Source organism: Mya arenaria, chromosome 16 (genome assembly GCF_026914265.1).
Source record: "Mya arenaria isolate MELC-2E11 chromosome 16, ASM2691426v1".
Lineage (NCBI taxonomy): Eukaryota > Metazoa > Mollusca > Bivalvia > Myida > Myidae > Mya > Mya arenaria.
This window is the reverse complement of record NC_069137.1, coordinates 31754179-31776621: the sequence shown is the minus strand read 5'-3', so window position 1 is coordinate 31776621 and position 22443 is coordinate 31754179. Positions and strand designations below refer to the sequence as shown.

General features: G+C 37.7%; 1 protein-coding gene across 7 annotated transcripts in view; it reads right to left on the bottom strand.

Annotated features, from left to right (window-relative positions):
- LOC128221959 (CUGBP Elav-like family member 3-B) overlaps window positions 1-22443 on the bottom strand; it is a 156186-nt gene that overhangs the window by 6562 nt on the left and 127181 nt on the right. For 3 of the 7 annotated variants that reach the window (XR_008259036.1, XM_052930677.1, XM_052930683.1), the window contains 10 exons: window positions 21507-21527; window positions 6608-6736; window positions 3015-3094; window positions 2527-2709; window positions 2126-2285; window positions 1596-1724; window positions 1247-1321; window positions 877-1005; window positions 478-624; window positions 26-193 (listed from right to left, as the gene is read on the bottom strand). Coding sequence is in view for 6 of the 7 variants with exons in the window: in XM_052930677.1 (XP_052786637.1) it covers window positions 66-193; window positions 478-624; window positions 877-1005; window positions 1247-1321; window positions 1596-1724; window positions 2126-2285; window positions 2527-2709; window positions 3015-3094; window positions 6608-6736; window positions 21507-21527 (1181 nt within the window). In the remaining variant the exon portion in view is untranslated. The remainder of the gene's footprint in view (window positions 1-25; window positions 194-477; window positions 625-876; window positions 1006-1246; window positions 1322-1595; window positions 1725-2125; window positions 2286-2526; window positions 2710-3014; window positions 3095-6607; window positions 6737-21506; window positions 21528-22443) is intronic. The other 4 variants (XM_052930678.1, XM_052930680.1, XM_052930681.1 and 1 more) reach the window with 4 other exon arrangements.

Genomic DNA, 22443 nt, shown 5'->3' with positions numbered 1-22443 from the left:
AAAATATAAAACACCAGTCACCCACCTGTTCCTAACCCCTAGTTGGATACCCGGGCGGCCGGGCTCTAGTACGGCTTGGAGGCGTCCTTGGGTCGTTTAAGCTGAACCTTTAGACGCTTCATCCCGATCTGAAAGCCATTCATCGCCTGGATGGCGGCCTGGGCACACGCCGGGTTGTCGAAGCTCACAAAGCCTGGAAACAAGCAAACAAGCTGCTGTAATCGTGTGGCACAGAATAATTTGCATTAATGCACGGTCCGTCTACATGTATGGTAGAAGTCAAACATCAATTTTTACCGTCCTGATTTCTACTATACATCATTATTTTAGAGCAACACTTAAACATGACTGTTATCTAACCTTGGTCACTCACTTTCCGAAATAGATGCGTTAGTCGATAGCGATTCCTTTTCAGCATTTTTTTCTTTTACAGTAATCTTAAAAATGACATTTCCCATGCATAGAGCAAACCCTTACCGAAGCACTTGCTCTGGTTGGTGGCGCGGTCGACGTACACCTTGGCACTGATCACGTTCCCGAACGGCATGAACATCTGTGCGAGTTCAGCGTCTCCGAACTCTTGGGGCAGATGATATATAAACAGGTTACAGCCCTCGGGACCTGCTGGCAAAATCAGATCATCAATTAAATCTCTGTGGTCAGTGTAGGTCTGGGAAGAATAATGTTGAGAAAAGTGTAGTGACATGTTAGCTAATACACGAATGCTCGTTATTGACACGTGTTTTATTTCAGACGTATCAGATTCCTTGCGCGAATGTTTTGTTTTAAAAACTTACTCTACATGGCGCTGTAAATGATACATCGAAAGAGAACATATGCTAATGACAAACACCCGTGCTACTGATAAGCTCGTACCTTCTCGGATTTCTAGATTAGCGAATAAACGTGGTCCTAGGAGCGTACCTTCTTTCTGGGCCGTCGTCATGAGGGCCGCGTTCTGAAGCAGGGCCTGTTGAATCGGGTTGAAGGCCGTCGGGTAGGCCGCTGCAAGAGAAAACCAGACATGTCTCAGAAAATGTGAGCATATGTCATTTGCCAAATTTAAATTGAACGTTTCTTTAAATCCAAATACTGCACTGCTGATAAAATCAATAAACGGTCTTACAAAACGACAAGAACCATGGTTTACGATTATGTCAAGTTATCAAATAGGTTCATTAAATTTAGTTAAATGAAATACAATTGGAGATTTGTTACTTACGCATTATACTCAAGAAAGACCTACTCAGATATTCGCTAATCCCGTATGGAGTGACAGTGGTATATAGCTGGGTTGGGTCGCCGTTGGTAATTGTTTGTGCTAAAATTAAGATACAACTTTATAGCCTACATCACAATCATAGCAAATTAAGTCAATTTGTGTATATTATATATCTTAATGATAGGGATGCAAACGAATGGCAAATACAAAGAAACATGTATATATTAAGTTAATTAATATATACCTGTGTGTTGTATCTGTAACGAAAACATTACATTCAAAGCGATGAGCACAAACTTTGATTATAAGTTTCGAGATGAAAATTTACGATGTGCAGTAACGTTTGATGGATAATACGTATGCATTTCTATACCTGTATAAGCTGGAATGCCGTTGGCGTAAATTTCTCCCGCCTGTCCGTTTGCCTGAAGGGGGAATCCCGCCACTGGGGTAGGGGACAGGACGCTAGGGGGCGCTCCACTGATTGGAGTCGATGCTGTACCTGAAAACATATACCGTGGACTTTTATACATGCTGTTTCGGATTTCGCAATGTTTGAGAACTCCCTTTTTGAAATACGATTCCATTAATTTTCCCATTTTCATGAAAATGAATATATTACCTGTATGTACTAACATTCACACAAAACAATAAACATGCATTCATTGTGACAAAATAAAATAGAAACAAGCTCGCTTTTGGCGTGGACTATATAGATCAATTTGTGACTATCAAACTCAATTTGACGATTTCGTGGCGAAGCATGTGAACAGTGGCAGTAAATTCGTTCCTGTGACTGTCGAAGAAAATATGGATAAAGATGTAAACGCACTTTTCATCACTCTTACAAACTCGTTCTGTTCCTGTTATGACATAACATGCTAAGCATAGAATTAAACTCACTCTCACCATTGGCCAAAGAGGCAGTGGTGGGCGTCATAGTGGCGGTGGAGATACCGCTGGGCGCAGCAAGGGCGGCAACCGCTTGCGGAATTTGGCCCAAGGTCACGGGCGTCAGGTAGTGACCTTGACTGGCGGCGACAAGGGCTTGCTGCTGCATGAGCTGGTGGAGGTAGAGAGTGATGGCTTCAGCAAAGCATGTTGTAATAGGTTCATGATGTGTCATACTGCTGTATATGCTAAATTTTTAATTTTTTTTTTAATTTCGACATTACTTAGACTGGTGGTTTGAAGTCTGGAAGTTACATGAATATCGACTAAATAAAATCAAAGTAATCGTTACTCAATCACTATTGCACTGCAATTAATGATAACAATTCTAGTTGGTGTACATTGATGCTTACAGCTTCTGGGTAAACTTGTAGGTCCCTGTGTGGGCTGTAGACACCGTACGGGGACGGGGTTCCTATCTGGGACAGAGCAAGGGGGTTAAGTAGCCCCACTGACTGTGCCATCTGCTGCATACGGCGGAGTTGCCTCTCCTTCTCCGTATCCGCGAACTTGACAACCAGGCTCGAAGAGGCGCCCTGCCAGGAAATCAAACATAGGAAATTAAGCTAGGATTTTCTTTTTGTTACCTTAGTGTCGACTTCATTAAATTTTCCAATTGTGTAAAAAACAACTATATATTGAAGTCATATTTTGTATATGTCTCAATATTTCCACTGAAATGGAAGATATACCAATGGATTCATCATGTCATATATTACTCAATAAGTATATAAATTTCAAGGTCATGCTATGTGTCTGCTGCTTTTTTATATAGTTTTGTTTCTGCTGGGAATGGAAAGAGTTTCGCTTTCATCTGCGTATTGTGGAAACTTGTACTTACCGGCATAGTCTGGCTACCATGTAGATTGTTGATTGTGGCCTGTGCCTCGCTGTGATTCGAGTACTTGACGAACGCACAACCTGCAGATTCAACATACATGAATTGAAAAGTTTATCTTTAAATTGAACAATAATGTATAATTTGCAATTGTAAAGACTAAGATGTAATAATCATTTCCCTGTTTTTATTGCTGTGCAGCTATTTCATTTGGTCTGTTTGTACTTCATAATGAGTTTTGTTATTGCAGTAAAATCCGGACGCCATTAATGTAGTTTTGCACATTATTTTATAAAGATCAGATAATATTGGACTTGGCTTGCGGATCTTATATGGAATTTGTATAATTCAGGGAAACTGTCACATCTCAAGGACATGATTAACCGAGAATGTCTATTTTTCAAAGAAGTCATCGATTTTTCTGTCAAAAATGATGGAAATCCGACTGCGTAACGGCGGCGCCTAAAATTATTCTGGCTCTGAACGCGATTCATTAAAAGCTAGTATTTTATTCGAAGACACACGATCGAAGAAAGAAATCTTATTGGCATTCTCGTAAATTCTTCATCCTACAAAATGAGCGTGCAAATCAATACTCTTGTCAAAGACTAGTGTTTTATGCCTAATATAAAGCCAAATAAATAGCAGAGCAGAAATGCCTTTATTTGTATTGCCAGTACACATCTGATTATAAAGGATATTGCAAATGAAAGGCCAACTTTCAATAACCTATTAAGTACCAGTATTTTAAAGAAATATCTCGCTTGGAAACCAAGTTTTATTGTTGCTACTATTATTTTTCCAAATCTTTGAGACTGTGAAATTCTATTGAAGTCTACTAGTTTCCGTGCATGTCAATGGAACCATTATCGGTTGTCATTCATAAATTAGCCCTTTAGGGAATGCCGTACAGACTTAAACCGTCGTATTTACAATTGAATAGAAGAATGAAAATCAGAACCAAAAAGTGTATTTTACTTAATAAACACAGAGAACGAAAGCTCATGCAATCTGAAACCCTTGTATTCTCCGTTATTGTTGGAAATGTACTGTTCGCATGCCCTCTTTGATTTAATTAGGGTGTGCGTGCCACACTTCAATCGCAGAATGCCTTTGGCCACTCTGGGTTATTTCGCCGTAAATTGGTTGAGCTTTTAGAACCGAAATGTAATAAAACCAATGGCAACTAACATTAAATAGATCAGACTAGTTCACGCAATGAAGTTAATGTTTCTATATGTAGATCCCGGACATGTTTTTGTTCTGAGACGCATCATCAAAGAACAATTAAGCATAATTAAATGCGAAAGTAGAGATTCTTGACTGTGGCAACGGAAATCGCCAAAGCCAAATGTCATAGTCATCATCACTGACGTTAGCATCAATGGGTTCTTGTATCGTCTTTAAGGTTAAATCATAAAAGGAAATTCTTCTTCTGCTACTTAATACGCAAATGTATTCAATGACACAATCCATTGTACATTAAAAGCATTGCGTCATTACGAAAAGAAAATTAAACAATTAATCACACCAGGAATCACGCTATTATTTTTCTCTTTTAACGGTTTGCAGACGTATACATAAATTTATACCCACGTCGATGATAAGAAATGAAGGCGCTCGGTCTATGATAAGTCTCCCCGCTAATTTGTTTATTTCATGCCTCGGAGAGTTGGTCGATGCGAATCGCCTGTTGCTTTTCCCGTGAGGACTATTACTAATACAGAAGAATCAATATTGAATCAGAACTGTGATCTGTCTATGTTTGTACTGTATTGATTTGTCTTGGAGTTCCTCATATAGCTGCAGTGGCAGTGGCATGAACCCGCTCTGCCACTCGATTTCTTATCAAATACGCCGTGGCGTCCATCAAATACGCCGTGGCGTCCATCAAATACTACCCTTCCAGAGAACTGTCGACTGAATCGAATTTTATTCAAATGGCCGATTGTATAGTAAACTCATTCAGATTTTTAAGAGACGAATGAAATCGATAAAACTAATTTCCAAGATTAAAGTTCTATAGAAATGGTTGCCCTGTTCTTGGCCCTTTCTTGTAAGATATTTTATTTGAATAGTCGCACTTGATTTCTCAGCATGCTGATTTTAAAGTGAATGGTTGATTGTCATGTAGACGCAACATCCTAACAAAGTGTCCATGTTTCCTCTAACAGCTAAATCGGGATCGATGGGCCTGGATATGCGACGCTTCACAGAGCTTCAATACGCCATCTAATGGAATTTCCTCATTTTCTAGAAGATCGATATTTTCTAGTGAAAAGTTGGCTGAATCACGCAGTTGAACTGATACAGGTTTCAGCCGCATATTCCCCTGATCTCGTCTATCACGCACAGCCAACAGGTCCCCATTTTCACAAGTAAATTACAATGGTGTCTGATGGTGTCGTACATGAAGACATTCTACGTAGGGACACATCAAAACTCGTAGTTCAAGTCAAATAGGTTGCGTCATGCAAAGCTCGGGGATTGCTTACTTTTATGTCACACTCATCTGCAGAAAACGTCGTACTAATTTGAGCCAAACATCGATAAAGGCAGGTTGCAGTTTCCACCTTGACATCGTGGGTGACTCAAGTGAAACCATGAGTAATTAAACTTAAAATGAGCATTCCATTTGGCTGACGTCCATGCCATACAAACGTAATTAATATAACGATACAAGTATATGACGTTAATAGTTTGTCATTCTGAAAACCGGTTATATCGTACTGATAGAGATTCTGAAGTTTGATGTAAGGCAATTCTGCCACCATATACAGGGCTTGTATTGTTGGACCCGGCTCCTAAACTTGTCCCAACCGTTCGGGATATGGATTATACAATTATAGCCAATATTTTCCAGAAAATCGGAAGGTATCTCAGTGCACGTTTTTTAACAGTTTCAGGGTAGTTCATGTTCAGCCCATTTAACCAGCAGAGTTACGTATGTGTCTGTAATTGGCACCTCAATGTCGTTAACCGTTACCTAGACATGACACAAACCTCTCTACGGCATGTTTTACGACATCTCAGGGTCGGCAGCAATCTATGTTATTAACTTCATGGCTCCCTAGGTAACTGTTACATCACAAAACACTTAAACAGCATTCCTTAATATTGTGACTATGCTAGATTGTGTTTTAATCTTAGAAATGTTAAGCTTTACTTAGCAACCAGGGGGTTTTCCTTTTGTTTTGGAAAATAAAAGTAGTCTTTTGGACAAACTTTAACATTTCAATGGCGTCCATAGAGTTACCTTTAAAACAGAAAGCAAACGAAATACTTCAATGTACGTTAAGTGTTTGTAATTGTTTTGGTGGCAAAATCTGTAAGTTTAAATTTCGTATTTTTGACATCGAATATTTTGGATACCCTGTCGCATCAATGAACTTGAGTGATACCAAGTACGGTTACTGACTGCATGTCGCGCTTATGTTCATTTATTTCCTGTACAAAGTTTAGTGCTCTTTATTAACAAAGAAAAAAGGGGAAAACTTCTGTCATAGTTCATGTTCTGTACTCCGTGTGTGACGAAAACTCCTTAACGACAAGAGCGCAAAGGGGCTTCACTACTCAAAACATAGTGATTAACTCACCTTTACTATTTCCATTTTGGTCCCTTAGAATAGTGAGTTCCTCAACTTGTCCGAACGGTGAAAACAGATGTCTGATGTCATCCTCCGTCTGCTGTTTGTTGAGCATACCAACAAACAACTTCCGGTCCTCTGAAAAGACACAATGGCAACTCAAAATTAGACGAAATTAATTTGCAAATACAGAGATGTCCCCCTGGAATGGAGTTTAGATATCTTCAACGTTTATTTGCAAATCGGCCTTTGGTCATACGAAGTTGAAAGTGGTGCTGGTAAGTTACAACATCTGTTTAAATTAAGTTGATGAACATTCACGAAGCCATTGACTTTCTTGGTTCAGTAAATGGAAAACAAGATCATATACATGCAAAATTCAAAGAAAGTATACAGTTTAATAAAGTAACACATGCACAAAGTTCAACATTATGACGACTTTTTTCAAAACACGAACAACAACTGAGATGAAAATAGAAGTAACTCAAAAGATAAATAAGATTTCACTTGCATATAATACATAAACCTTCATTATTTACTAAACACAAGTGTAGAAGGCATGTGTTAATAATTACGCGCCTCTTCATAATGCTGAATGGTCTATGGCGGGCCAGACGGGCTTATAAGTAAGCACTTGATGTCGGTATGAAAGGAACTGCAGTTCCTTCCTGGTCTTGGAAAGTTCGGAATTCCGGTGTTTAGATTTTATATTATAACTTTGGGCGTTCATTATCCTAGCACGAAACTATTTGGAACAACGAGGTTGTAGCATTCTTGATGTGTTTTAGTCCTTACATTGCCCATCAGGGATTGTGAATAGTGGATCTTGTTCACTATATTTGTTTCACGTATTATTAATGTCTTAGAATGTTATTTAAGTGTATGTTCGATCATTTATAATCATGAGTTTTCATTATACAATATATTTAGAATTTATTTCACTCACTCTATATAATTATAACGTAAAAAACCCAACTTTAAAGACATCCCACGCACAATTTCATGATGTGGTATTTTCCTGGAGAACACAAGACTCTTGGGACAAGAATTCTGCTTCATGACGATATCAAAATAACCATATAAACCGATTCCTAGAAAGCTCCAGATAGCTTGTGCATAATGATGACATGTAGATATGGATAGCACGCAGGTGAATCTATGTACGTAGAATATGTATTTTTTATATGGACAATATCATTCTTTCAAGGAAATGAATTTAATCTGATATAAATATAGCAACAGGAGCGCATAGTACATCATTGTAGGTTCGTTGACGTAAGAGGGGTTGGGGAACACGGTGTGTACGCTTAGCTTCATAGACATGTACCAGTTGTAGTGGATTTGTGAAGTCGTTTGCAAACACATAACTGCATGACGCATTGCACAAAAAGTAGCACATTCGTACACATAAGTGCATGACGTAGTGCACAAACGGTAGCTCATGCGTACACGTACCAGTACACATAGTGTTTCGCAGAATCTCAAGTAATCTTTATACATTGTAAACATCGGGTACAATAACACAAATATATGGCATTTCATCAAATACTTGACACCAAGCTTTCAAAGAATCGAGTTCATCAGGAAATTGTCTAAAAGCAACCATTTTAATTATTGATATATTTTTACTTTGATCTTTGTTGACACTCACTCTAAGGCCATTAAAAAATCGATCAAATCTGATTTCTTTGAATCGCCCTTTTGCGTGAGGCATTCCAATAACATGAGATATTGTGCGCATGCGTGTAAACGTCCTGACTATAAAGGAAGGCCAAAGAATCATGAGAATGGTAAATTTTATTCCCGTGGGTAGTTTTTCCCAGCCACGTGACCTCTTTTGTAGCGACAAGAGGACTTGAGAACAATCATACGGGCCTGTGAACGCGGCACGGGTGTTTTGGATCTGATATGATAATGGCACGTGTACATCACGTGACATTATGAGAGCTGAATGAATTACAATCCGTATACACAACAATGTCGTACGGATTCGAGGGCAGATAATAACACTTCCATGTAGCATCAAAACCTTACATCAAATGTAGAACGCTGTGCACGTTAAGTGTATTTTACAAAAAACTTACAGAGAGAACATAATGTAGGCCATGTTCTCAGGTCATAATACGTGTTAACTTAGAACTTGATGTAATGAAACCATATAAATAAATTCAATTAATACAGACAGCACACGCTCTGTGGAGATTACTTTGATCCCTAACGTTTCCAAGTTGCAATGGTAAATACAAAGATACGTTGTTAGGGACTGCCACGCGCCTGGCTTCCATAGTAACCGCTTGTAAGTTCTTGAATTAATTTAAGAGAATGATTAGTCATGTATGAACAGTTAATATCAACAGTTTTGTCTAGGGGTATGGAAAAGTTTATCTTATAATAATTACAATGATTGTCTCTATAAGTAAGACATAATAAAACTGGTTTGATCCTTCAAATAGAAGCCACGTGTTGAAAGGAAAAGTAATAAAACTGTCAGGCTACAGTTCCGTGCAAAGCAGTTTTCAATCAAGGTATTTATTAGGAAATATTATAATAGAAATTTAAAAAAATCCGGGAAGCGCTAAGCAAAGGCCATGCACTTTCCGAAAATATGTGGAAAGTATTTCGTTGGTTTGCGTTTTAGTATTGATGTCTTCGAAATTAGAAAGATAAATGGACGACCACAGCGGAATAATTCGTGATTAATTCCATTCCAAAACCAAGCTAGACGCTCATAAAAGTTGTGTATAATTTATTTATTCGGAAAGCTTTTTATCGATGCTGTTTGAGAAGTAAGATCCGGTTACATGGCGGAAATTTCATGTCGTCTGCCTGGGCCCAAAATGCATTCTGATGCATAATTCATGCCAAATGGAGGTTTATCTCGGGATATCGAAGTTTTTAGATGGACAAATGAATAAATAAACGAAAAGCTCTTAGCCGAGTAGACAGTTCGTTAGTGGACTGGGCTTTTCCCAAGACATATGACTTAAATACAACTCAGAACTGTTTACAGAGCATATAAAAATACATTTTTTCATCTCTTTCCTCGAATCGAAAAAAGTGACCCTGAGCCTGAGCTCGATGATTTCAAATGGTCCAATGTATATAACTTGGTGTTCAAGGTTGTCTATTCGCAATTTTGTAAAAAAAATCCATTCATAAATGTGTACAGTATCTTTTGAAAAATAGATCGAGAACTCATCTACCTTGATTACAGTTTACATTATCTTCTGTCTCAAGTCTAACAATTATCGAACCATTCAATGGAAGAAGGGCATACGTCGAAAGCCTTTTGAACGTCCAGGAAAACAGACCCGCACTTTTCAACGAAATGTTTATAATATGGCACATCTGTTATAATGATCATAAACAAACTACACGGATTGTCTAAAACAGACTCCAACTTCTGTAAAACGCATTCATTACTATAAAGCATTCAGTGAAGGTTCTTTTTGAAATATTTCTCTTTCTGATGAATACACACCATTTTTCTTCTTCTATGAGTTTCCATATTCTGCCCCAAGTCTTGGAATATTTGTGTTGTGTTTTGTATTGTTGTTTTGTTTCTTTATTTAGATGAACCATTTTCAAAAAGGAAATAGTAGTAAATCATACCGTTTGAATTGAATTAATCAGAGTTCTGGATATTTATTTTTAAACAAAACAAAACTTATGCTTGACCTTGTGCTGCTACACAGACAAGATATCGCCACAGTTCCCCGGTGCCATGAATAGTCCACACATATTTCCCTAGTGTCCATACGTTTCGGTAAGAAAGGGATAAGTGTAAATGAATTGACACGCGTAGATTGATTACTTGTCTCTCCAAAGACTATTAGTTCACACACAAATATGCTTGATCTTATCGTTTTTAAGAACTTAATAAATGATTAACAAAGGTGTATCGCTAGCTTTACATATTTATACCTGAAAATAGAAAACACCTTTATTTTAATTACAATAGTAAAAGTTCGAACAGTAGGGCATCATGTTTTACAATGCGTGCCTGGCACGTGCCTTCTGAACTTAATTCCTACACCCTACTGGCACGCTTTTGTTTTTCTGTGTTCAAGTACTCTGCTATGCGGATCTTGAAAGAAACTATCCATCAAAATGTAGTTAATTAACGTTCCTCTAATGAATAACATATCGGTTATGTTTTATTAATCCATGATGATGGTTTATATGTTTATATCAAACGTCTCCGTGTGTTGTAAAACAAAACCAATACGGAAGAGTTTTTACAACCAAAAAAATGGCATAATAATTACCTTGTGCAATAATCGTTAACATATCGTGAATGCACCTTCGTTATAACACCAAGATAAACCCATCATAACCAACATGATCAAATGGATCCTTCTGCCACCAATACACTCGTTATTGTTATCCTTGACTGGTGTGAAAGAGTCGAGTTCATCAAAAATTCAAATCGCATACTTTTAAACTATAAGCTTAGCGATAATAATGGTTCGGGAGACAAAACAGTGAACTTAAAAAATATGACCATCATATGAAGCAGAATAACAGAAGGAAAAAAATATATCTAGGTTCATTCTCGCCATACCGATGTTTCAAATCGGAATGTAATGCACAATTTGTACTGCTGGCGAGGTAGGAAATGAACATCACTTTTGTTTTAAACTAACGGTGGAAACGAGGTAAAAAATGCAATTTCGTAGAAATGGGGAAGAGAGGAGTCCTGACATGCAATTTTCCGAGTGATGAATGGGAAAGGTAAACAAATACACGTGTCTCTCGTAGCCACGGTTGTTATGTATTAGGCTGTTTAGTTTGCTCTCGTTTAAATACAACCGGCAATTAATATTCCTTTCAGGTGACCCTGTATGTTCGAACGGGAATGTGTAGAGAAAGGTTATGATAGAAAATATGGAGGGATGCGGACACATGTTTTAAATCGATGATGTTTTAAACGACATATACGCGCAGTTAAATACAGGAAACTCAAAATCCGAGCAAAACCATGAGGTACGTTTCATGCCACAAAATGAAAATTGTTTTCAAAAGTTAGCCTCTTCAAATCATTCATTCTAATTGACGTGCTCATAAACTTCCTGCATACTATAACACTTACACATAACTCAAGCGCAAGTAGTTCTTTAAGAGCCCAAGACCAGTATTACCCTGATTGACTGATGTGACCTAAGAACTATCACCTGTCTTTTTATTGACACTTCCGCCATATCATTTTTTACGCGAACTAGTTCCTCGTAAAGTATGTTGTATGTTCCGAGCACAACTCATATTCGTACACACAGATGGTTAAAAACAGGCGCTCGGATTGTTTAGCTGTTAATTTGCTCTTCCATTTTATGGTTCATTTACAGCTGAAGTATTATTTCAGTCGAATGTGAAAGCGTTTGCTAGATTTACTACAAAAATACTTCAAGTCAGAAAATGAATGGGCTTTTAACGCACATCTATATTTTCCTTCCGTAGAAACGAAATCAAATATTTCTTTGATCCTAATTTTAAATCTGGGCTGTTGACATTTGGTTAATCATTGGAAGACTTAAATCTTACATGATTTGACTACTAGTAGCGGTAGTTAAAGAAATAGCAGTAGCACCATCAACAGACGCAGTGGCATTAACAGTGTTATTATGATGGCCATTAAAAAAGGATTTTTTTTTACAGGATTATACTGGATTTTGAAAAAAATTAACTCACCCCCATCCCGCATATTGATTCTGAAACTGTCAATGTTTCTTAATACTTCTAACGATGATGATGATGATGATGATGATGATGATGATGATGATGACGATGATGACGATGATGATGATAATTAAGGTTTTCGGCCAGATGAATGGTGTAATGATCAGATTGACGATTTTTCTCTGATGTATTTCGCTTTGACGTTCTGTCAATTAATTAGGTGAAAAGCATGCTATCAAACCAGACTAGATCAGAGGACATAAAGAAGATAACATTCTTTACAAATTAAATTACACCATCTGTCACCTTAAGCCACCTATATCAGATTCTTGAATTCCATTATGTCATCAATATCGATGTAAATAAAGGGATACCGAATTTGTACATGCACGCCTTTGTTATCAAAAGGTTATATCATTATTATTTCATTCACCCTTTCCAGAGTTTTTACACATAAAAGTTAAAAATACACGAACTTGCGTGATTTTAGATGTCTTTGTTAAAAAGTGCGACAGATGTTAGGTACAACATAAAAGCAGTCGAAAACGCGTCGTCATTCGAGCGTAACCACGGCTGTAATGGAGGTAGCATGATTTGGCCCTAGGTATAGAATTTCGGTATGATTGTACATTAAATATTTATAAACATACATGTGCGAGTCGCGTGTGAGACATCAAATAAAGAGAATGGTTTAAAAACGATAATAATCTTATTATTGAACATCTGGTAGTGATTGATTCAACATATCTGTAAGCTCACCCTGTAATAAGGAAGGGCATAGACATTTATTATTTTGGAAAAGACTGCATGTTACACGATGATAAAACACCATTAGTAGCCTATTAGAAATGATCTTGTTCATGTGTCAACACCTTCTACGATTGATGATTATCACTGATTTACCCTGATAATAAGGATATGCCATCACCATTTTGACCCAGATTCTGGTTGTGAAAAACACGAAAACACGCACTACATGGCGCCCCGGTGGTGTGACCCGTAAAAGGGTTCCTTTCTGTCCCAATCCGACCCCAAGATTGAAAACCCCAAAATTTCCTTTGTTGAACCAGTGGCAGACGAGTTTGAGTGTTTCTAACACAGTAGCAGCCGACAAAATGTTTAGCGGACGAGAGTAAACAGCTGGTTTTGTCGTCTGCATTCAGCTTTTTACATCTGTCACAAAAACCGCCAAAAACTGAAAACACACTTTATTTCAATAGTTTGATGAAATCGAGAATAAGTTCAGTTTGTAAAGCGTTTCAATGATTTTAATGTAAAAAGATTATCTTCGAGTTATGGCAGCTATAAACATAAGAAGTTTCGACGAGTTTTTTTAGTTCTAATGAGAATATATTTATAATTAATAGTCTTCAAAATCGTAGATGATATCTTTATGAAACCCAACAGGACAACAGCCACTACCACCACCAGCAACAACAACAGGACGACAGCCACTACCACCACCAGCAACAACAACAGGACGACAGCCACTACCACCACCAGCAACAACAACAGGACGACAGCCACTACCACCACCAGCAACAACAACAGGACGACAGCCACTACCACCACCAGCAACAACAACAGGACGACAGCCACTACCACCACCAGCAACAACAACAGGACGACAGCCACTACCACCACCAGCAACAACAACAGGACGACAGCCACTACCACCACCAGCAACAACAGTGGATCCAACAACAACAAAATCCTCGACGATTTATTTCATCATTAATTATAAAACATGACTTCAATCTGTACCATGTGTTATATGTATTTATTCAGTTATATGATCAATCGCCGGCCACATTTCCGTCCCATTGTCGAGGCGCAGTAGGATTTTTGTGAAATTTGGTGAAATTGCCTTTTCTTCTCTCATGTTTAAAGCACATCCCTTCAATCAACCTTGTCCCAAATAAAGTCAAATTGAAATCCTCTATTTGTACATGAAGTAAAAATCTGTATAACCCGAGGGTATTTTAAATGACAAACCAGTCGTTTTTATAAGAGGAAACTAGATTAAATAAAATTTCGAGATTTCAAGTGATCATATCGCTACTTTATCATTTAAAACGGGTATATATTTCTATAAGGTGTTTATAAATGGTAACGAGCAGGAAAATGAGAAGTTGTGTAATTAAAAGTCAGAACGTTTACCATGTTAACATAAAAACAAAGTGACCACAAACAGACACATGTACAATTCATATACGAAGATTAAAAATAATTGTTTAAAAAAGATTTTTTTTATCATAAGGGTTAACAATCACTTTGTTTTGTAATTGCATCACAGTGAAACAGTGAACCATTTCTACTATGGTAAGCAAACGACGTTAAGTTGTATTTAAATACGCACTCGGTGGGTTATCTATTTAAATATTTGAACTAAAAATCATTATGTTCGATACACCTCCCACATTAGCACATTCGGTACGGACAAAGAGTATTGTTGACAAATCATTCAACTTATTGCAATTCTAGTATTACGTGTTAATAATTCAACAACCCATGAATCGGACGAAATGGACGTGGACTATGCGAGCGGGCCTGCATTATTGATAACTTCATATTGACATAATAATGTACGATTGGCAGCATCAATTCTGTTGGAAAGATATTGATTATAACCAGACGACCATGATGTCACCAACATCAGTTCATGGCATTTCCTGTTTGGTGTTTTTTTTTTACGTTTTAATTGAATTTTTCGATTTGAATTTCACATACTGAATAACTTGTTGATTAATTCCATGAGATCTAAGAGTGTAGTATAGTGAAGTTGGCATTCACTTGCAACACGAAATGAACAAAATAAGCAAGCAAAGAAAGGCGAGTAGCTACAGGGTGCGTTGAAATCATCAAGTTGTTGAGGGATGGCGAATGTTACGTGTGGCGAGTATCTACAGGGTGCGCGTGTGTAAGTTAGCCAATAACCTAAACATTGTCATGATACTAAGTAATGTGAATTTCCGACCAATCTCCCCACCTGTTTAGATTTCCTGACCCCCTACCCCATACCATAGGAACTTTCACTCAAGTATCGTTTCTATACATCATATCGGTACAACCTGTTTGAACACTCTGATAGCCTATGTTTGACGTCCCCTATCTCATGTTGCAATCTTTACAATGTCTTTTCCATTTCATCATATTCTCTACGTATTCATAGCCAGCCAGGCTTATGAGCAAACCTTTGACGAGCTAATCAGTAGAGATCTTGTTAAGATAGTCGCTATCTTTGATACCTGTTGATTATATGGGGAATAACTTATCATGGTAAATAGAAAATAAACACTCTGATATGACATACACGATTAGCGATGTTTAATGGTTCAGCACGAAGTAACAAACATGGCAACAGTTGTGACCAACTCTTAGGCGACGTGTGATGAGCGCGAAACGGACCTGAGAATTTGGACAAAAATAGCCATACCTGGCCTACTGTTTTCTTCAACGTGAAATCACTGTAAAAGGAACAGACGGACATTTTCGAAAGTTCTATTATATATTTTATAAACTTAAAGAAACTGTGTGCATGAGATCTCTAAGTGAAACTCGTCCTTCAAACTGTGTCTTTACGACAGTCAAGTACATAAATAATTATACAATAGTGTTTCTAATTCAATGAGAAAGACATCTAAAGCGGTGATTTTCGATTTACAACTTTAAAAAACGAACTTTTAAAATCAAATTCTATGCTTCATTCCTGTCACAGTTTAAGGGTCAATTAGGGTTCAGTGTTGATTTAAAAGTGGGAGGCATTAACCATTTGGGATGCTGATGACACACATTTAACACAAACAGGGGTCTGACAAAGGGGCTCCGGTGATTTCCCCGACCATCATACAAATTTAGAGATTTAAATTGGGGCCCAAACTCGCTCGGTTAGACGTTTCGATTCAGTTATCAAATCTGACTCTTTTGTGTAGTTTTGATAATCGAACTCAGGGTTTAACAAAGAGATTTAAAGTTAGCAAAGAAAAATGAATAGTGAGGTTTAAAGTCCTAAATGGTGTGTGTGTGTTGTCTTGCGAATTTACAACGATATCCTATAATTTAAAGGGGGCCCTGTGGTATATTGTAAGGCCGAACCAGATGCTTTATATGACATACCGAAGTAGGACTAGTATAAGCAGGCTACATCTTAGTAGAATATACAGCATCCACATGTTCAACCAACAGTTTTAATAAACGTTTTTCAGCATGTTTAAGCCTCCCAAACACAATACACGGAAGCCAAAGCATACACTGCGTTTGTAATTCAATCTGGCGCAGCCTTGTTGGCTTATCAGGAACGACACGGAACACTTGTTAGGCTGGTTCACGCCTTATGAACTAGTTAATTGTCGGGTTTACACCCACTTACATACTAAACTTAAATACAACGTAACAAAGTCATATAGGTATATAACCTATAATAAGATATTATAAAATTGTGTATAAGACAATGACTTTCATAGGACCTCTGCCGTATACGATGTAGGTTTATAACCCCAAAACCCATGATTACAAGAGACCACCGTTTAGTAAACACTGTGGCCGTGTCGTCGAGAATCACGAGAGCGATTGAAAATATCCCCTGGTTTAGTGAAACTCTCTTCGTTACAAGTCCTTTGAAAGTTTAACATTATGCCAAAAAGACGCTTTTTTTGGAAGAAAGGATGGCCATACAGAGCTAGACAAAGGAGCTTTCATAGAACTGACTACAAGTACATGGAGTGGTTTTGACGATATCATCGGTCTTTTGAAAAAACAACGGACGCATGAAGGCTTATGGACAATCTCTCAGAACTCAGCAGCTCGGAAATGCGGACATGTGACCGGTCTATGCAGCGGAAGCTGACTACATGCAGAGTTGACGAGCAGATGTAAACAATTCTACATTGAAAACTTTACTTCGGCAATTGAATATGATGACTAGTACTTCTTGTATTCAAAACTTCTAGCCATGCTTGTATAACAGTAGTGACATGTTTTCACTATTTTATCCAAAATATCCTTGATGTATAAAATATATATTGCAATGCAAGTAAAATATGATTGGTTTTGTCAGGCATGGAAAATGCTTTTAAAGATACCTGAGTGTACCCCAATGTCTAAAAAGGGGTATCGTTCTTGGTGAATTGAAACTGCAAATGAACGGAATTTGGCACGTGCAATTTAACCTCACGGAACAATGAGAGCGAAAGCAAATGTTTTCTGTGATAAGACAAATTAGCGGCAGATAAGAATACCTGAACTCAAAGAACCGGTAGTTTGCTTGAGAGCAAGTGTATATCTTATATTATTCATCATAAGAAGGCATTTTATATGCACAATGTACGATATAATGAGGTAAAGTGCAGTGTTATGTATATTCTGTCTGATGAAACATGCACAGAATCAAGCTTACAGTCATTTGTATAGAAGATCGAGTTGGAGGCAAGGAATTACTTAAAACAATGCGTATAAGTATTGTCGCTAATACCACTACTAAGTACAAAGGCATAGATCACTTCTAGACACAGAATACCTATCATAATTTGATTGTGTTTTTAACTTGAATCCCCAAAATGCACGTATTTTAACCCAATAAATTAAAACATCAATCAACAGATGATCGTCTGCCAGGAATTTCTTGGGAAATGTTGTAAATATATCCCTATAGAAACGCGAATCAAGATGAGAGTTGTATGTTTTGTCATGGTATTGATTAGTCTGCTAGAATTTTATAACTATTTCTGCCAGTTTGATGGGGGATGTGGTTATATTGTTATTGATTTGTAAATAATTAGTCCTCCATATACGGCTGTCAGTGCATTATTAGCCAGTGAATTATATGACGTCAGTAGCTTACAGAGCTGCAAACCATCAAGGTCTATATGGACGTACACCAGTACTTACAGTTACGGTCCAACTTCGAAACCTCAATGCAATTGTAATACCAAACTATTTCCTTCAAAATGTTAGAATAAAGCAGAATAACTGTTACAAAAGAGCCAGGTTTGTGTTTCCATATCGCTTGAATACCAGGTTCATTGAAAGATGAACAGTTTACTCATAGGAAACATTCAAATTATACACATATTCATTAAGTCTGAACAGCTTAATAACTTAAAGTCAACACAAACATTTGAAATAAACCACATACACAATAACAATATGTTACTACTATTTAGTATTATATCTTAACACGATGCCGAGTTTTCAATTTGCTTCAATTTCTACAAAAATGAAATATTTGACTCACCGTCTCCTGCTACCATGTTGATTTCTGTTGGTGAAAGTAAGTGCGAAATCACAGAAATAAAATGTGCAACCACAAAAAGTAGTAACAACTCGTACAACACTCTTTATATACGACGATATATGTATATAAACAAAACTAGCACACTTCTTTCCCGCTTTCCTTAGTCACTAAAGTGCAAAACAGTCAACACTATTTTCGAGTATATACTAATAAAAACTTTAGTGTACTTTTTGTAACAACAGATTCACTCTTTCGTGATAACTTATTATAAATATATTGAATATTAGTTAAATAATTTCACAACAAAGTCACTCGACAACACCTAGAACAGCGAGAATATCACATACACTAAAAGAGTGCCATCTCAAAGATGAAGCCCTAAAAGAAATTTCCCAATATTTATAGCCAAGTAGGCAGCTGATTTTACCCAACGGTAGCAGACGAATTTGCAATTCTCATGATTTGCTTTTCACACGGAACGAACCACTACGCGAGTGGTGGAACAGCGCGGTTAACCAATCAGATGCGGGATTCGATATGCTCTGGCGCGCTTGATTAAATAGCGATAACTACAAGCGAACAAAGGGCCGGAAAAGGGTCCCATATGTCCCTATTTTAGAAATGGGATCGCCCGCAGAAAGTACAAAGGGAGAGAAGAGGATATTAGAATATCGCGGGCAGATGCGAGACCTACGGAATAATTTATTATAATTAGCTTGCTCCAATTATCGTTAAAATGAAAGTGATAATTTGTACACATGTGGCAGACGACGATTTTGCTGATGAAAGAAAAATCAAAATGATATCGACGTTGTATTTTCCCAAATCATTTATCATCGATGATTTCAAAAACTAAAATATTATCATTACAGCGTTATGAAACTATACGGCCTTCAGTTAGCCAATATAACAATATAACCATGTTTGTCCTCCGCTTCTGAAGCTCCCTGAATTTTGGTACGTAATTAAAAACCACGACAATAACTTCACTAATATCAGAAAATGTGAACTGAATATTATCCATATACAACATTTATTCTAGTACAATTCTAAATTTATTCTATGTGCCATAACACAATACAAAATTACGATATTGAAAACTACTTGAAATGAAAACATTATCTTTGTAAACTTAATATTAAAGTCTTAATAATAAATGTAGCACTTAACTCAAGACACATAAAAGGATTGGCTTTGTAATGGTATATTCGTCACTATAATTTAAACACATCAATATAACAATTGACTTCAAAGATTTTCCTGCATGTTCATTGCAATATTAGAAATTTGATTATAATCTCGAAGCAAATGCAAACAACCTTCTGCTGCTGCTGTTGTTGTTGTTTTCAGAAGAGCTCAATTATTATTTATACTGTAGTTTTGGGCCTGCTGTATATGTGCATGTTGTGTTTGGCAACACGTGAACCAAGTAACATTTGAATGTCTTAGAGAGTTTTGGGTTATTGGTTGTCGCGCTTCGACTATCGCCAAGGTTCAAGTTGTTGCGCGTCGACCATGGCCAAGGTTCGAGTTGTTGCACGACGACCATCGCCAGGTTCCAGTTGATGCGCGTCGACCATGGCCGATGTTCCAGTTGTTGCGCGTCGACCATTGCCAAGGTTCTAGTTATTGCGCGCCGACCATTGCCAAGGTTCTAGTTGTTGCGCGTCGACCATGGCCAAGGTTCCAGCTGTTGCGCGTCGACCATGGCCGATGTTCCAGTTGATGCGCGTCGACCATGGCCGATGTTCCAGTTGTTGCGCGTCGACCATTGCCAAGGTTCCAGTTATTGCGCGCCGACCATTGCCAAGGTTCTTATTTTTGCGCGTCGACCATGGCCAAGGTTCCAGTTGTTGCGCGTCGACCATGGCCGATGTTCCAGTTGTTGCGCGTCGACCATGGCCGATGTTCCAGTTGTTGCGCGACGACCATCGCCAGGTTCCAGTTCTTGCGCGTCGACCATGGCCGATGTTCCAGTTGTTGCGCGCCGACCATGGCCAAGGTTCATGTAGTTGCGCGTCGACCATCGCCAAGGATCTAGTTGTTGCGCGTCGACCATCGCCAAGGTTCTAGATGTGCGGGTCGACCATTGCGGCGGTTCTTATTTTTGCGCGTCGACCATCGCCAAGGATCTAGTTGTTGCGCGCCGACAATCGCCAAGGATTTAGTTGTTGCGCACCGACCATCGCCAAGGATCTAGTTGTTGCGCGTCGACCATCGCCAGATTCCAGTTGTTGCGCGACGACCATGGCCAAGGTTCCAGTTGGCCAAGGTTCTTGTTGTTGCGCGTCGACCACGGCCAAGGTTCTAGTTGTTGCGCGTCGACCATGACCGACAGATAACGACATTACCTTGAAACATCTCCGTTAAACAGCCTCATGCAATAAGTAACCAAAGTTTTATAAGACAACTGAACACACTGTACGCTATTGAACGTGAGGCCACACCAATCTAATGTTTATATGCGTATTTTGGAACGGTTTTTCGACAAAGAAAAATTGAGACTTGTGACTTAAGAAATGTTGTTAAAACGTTATTTTCGTCCAAAAACATTTTTGCTCAATTTCGATGCAACATTGCTTCGAAGGAGAGCGAGCGTTTGGGAAATTATGTATGTAAAAATATGGGTTTTTTAAGCGAAAAACGTTTTGAGAATAGAATCAGTCGGTTAAAACTTATAGTTATTGGCAATTTCCTTTAAAAAAAACAACAACAACAAAAACACGTTCGGTTGATCCGGTGAACCACGGAGATATAAACACATGCGTAGATCTGTCGAACGAAACATGATTTCGGTGTGACCTTAAATGTTATAATTTGAACGCAAAGAAAATAATGATAACAATAATGAATAATAACACTACTGACGTTAATTATACTTGACTGCAAATGAAATAAAATACTGCAAACAAATCACCGAAAAAATGAAAATAGACAAAAGTGCTTTGAAATGAAGCTGAACCAAAATTGTGCCGATGACGATGTCCACAAGCGGCTTACCGTGTTTTGTAGGGTCGCGTTCTAAAAAGTAAAATGAATATTAGATCTCTTGTGGATATAAAATACGAGACCAACAGTAACAGATGGACTCCGACAGTTTCTAGATTGGTTTTAGACAATGGCTAAATACCTTCATCACTTAAGTTAATCAATATTCATAACATATATTCTAAATACTTCACGCATGTGATGTTAATTATGACTCTGAATGTGATTTAGTTTTTATATAATTTTAATATTCACAAAGTTTTATGTTTTATGTTTTACTCGCAAGTTAACATAAACAAATATATATTTTTTAATTATATATAATTATATGCACATACACATCATGTGAGGGCCTTTTTTTTCTCTTCGTCAACATTATATTCATAGAAAAAATGTTTTGTAAAGTTTCGTCCAACAGAGTAGATGTACATGTCATCGCCGATGCGTGTTCACTCCGCGAAAAGACCATCAACGAAAATGTGAACTTTTTACTGAGGATCTTATTTGGCACCGCATTACACAAAAAGCAAATCGATGGTTGGTAAACACAGGAATGAGATTACCAGCCTCCCCACCATTATTTGTCATTCAATATTGGTCATTATTAAATGGGCAATATTTTTCCACACTGAGGTAACCATATCAAATAAAAGCCGTTTTGTTTTGTTTAAGATTTTTGCCAATACAGCGTAGTATTCTGCAGTCAGATAAAGCCTTTATTTGTTCAGTATAGATTAATAACCTAAAAATGTCTAAAGTATTGATTTACATCCAAAATAATCAGAATTTCGCAAATAATGTCATCACCTATCGGCGCGTGCCATGCGGTTGACTTGTCTACATGAATCCCGTTGATTGGTGTCAACCAGGCGTTTGGGTGATATTGATCACAAGTCTCCTGCCTTGGACGCACCTGTCGATTTTTCGAATAATGGATTTTGACAGAATG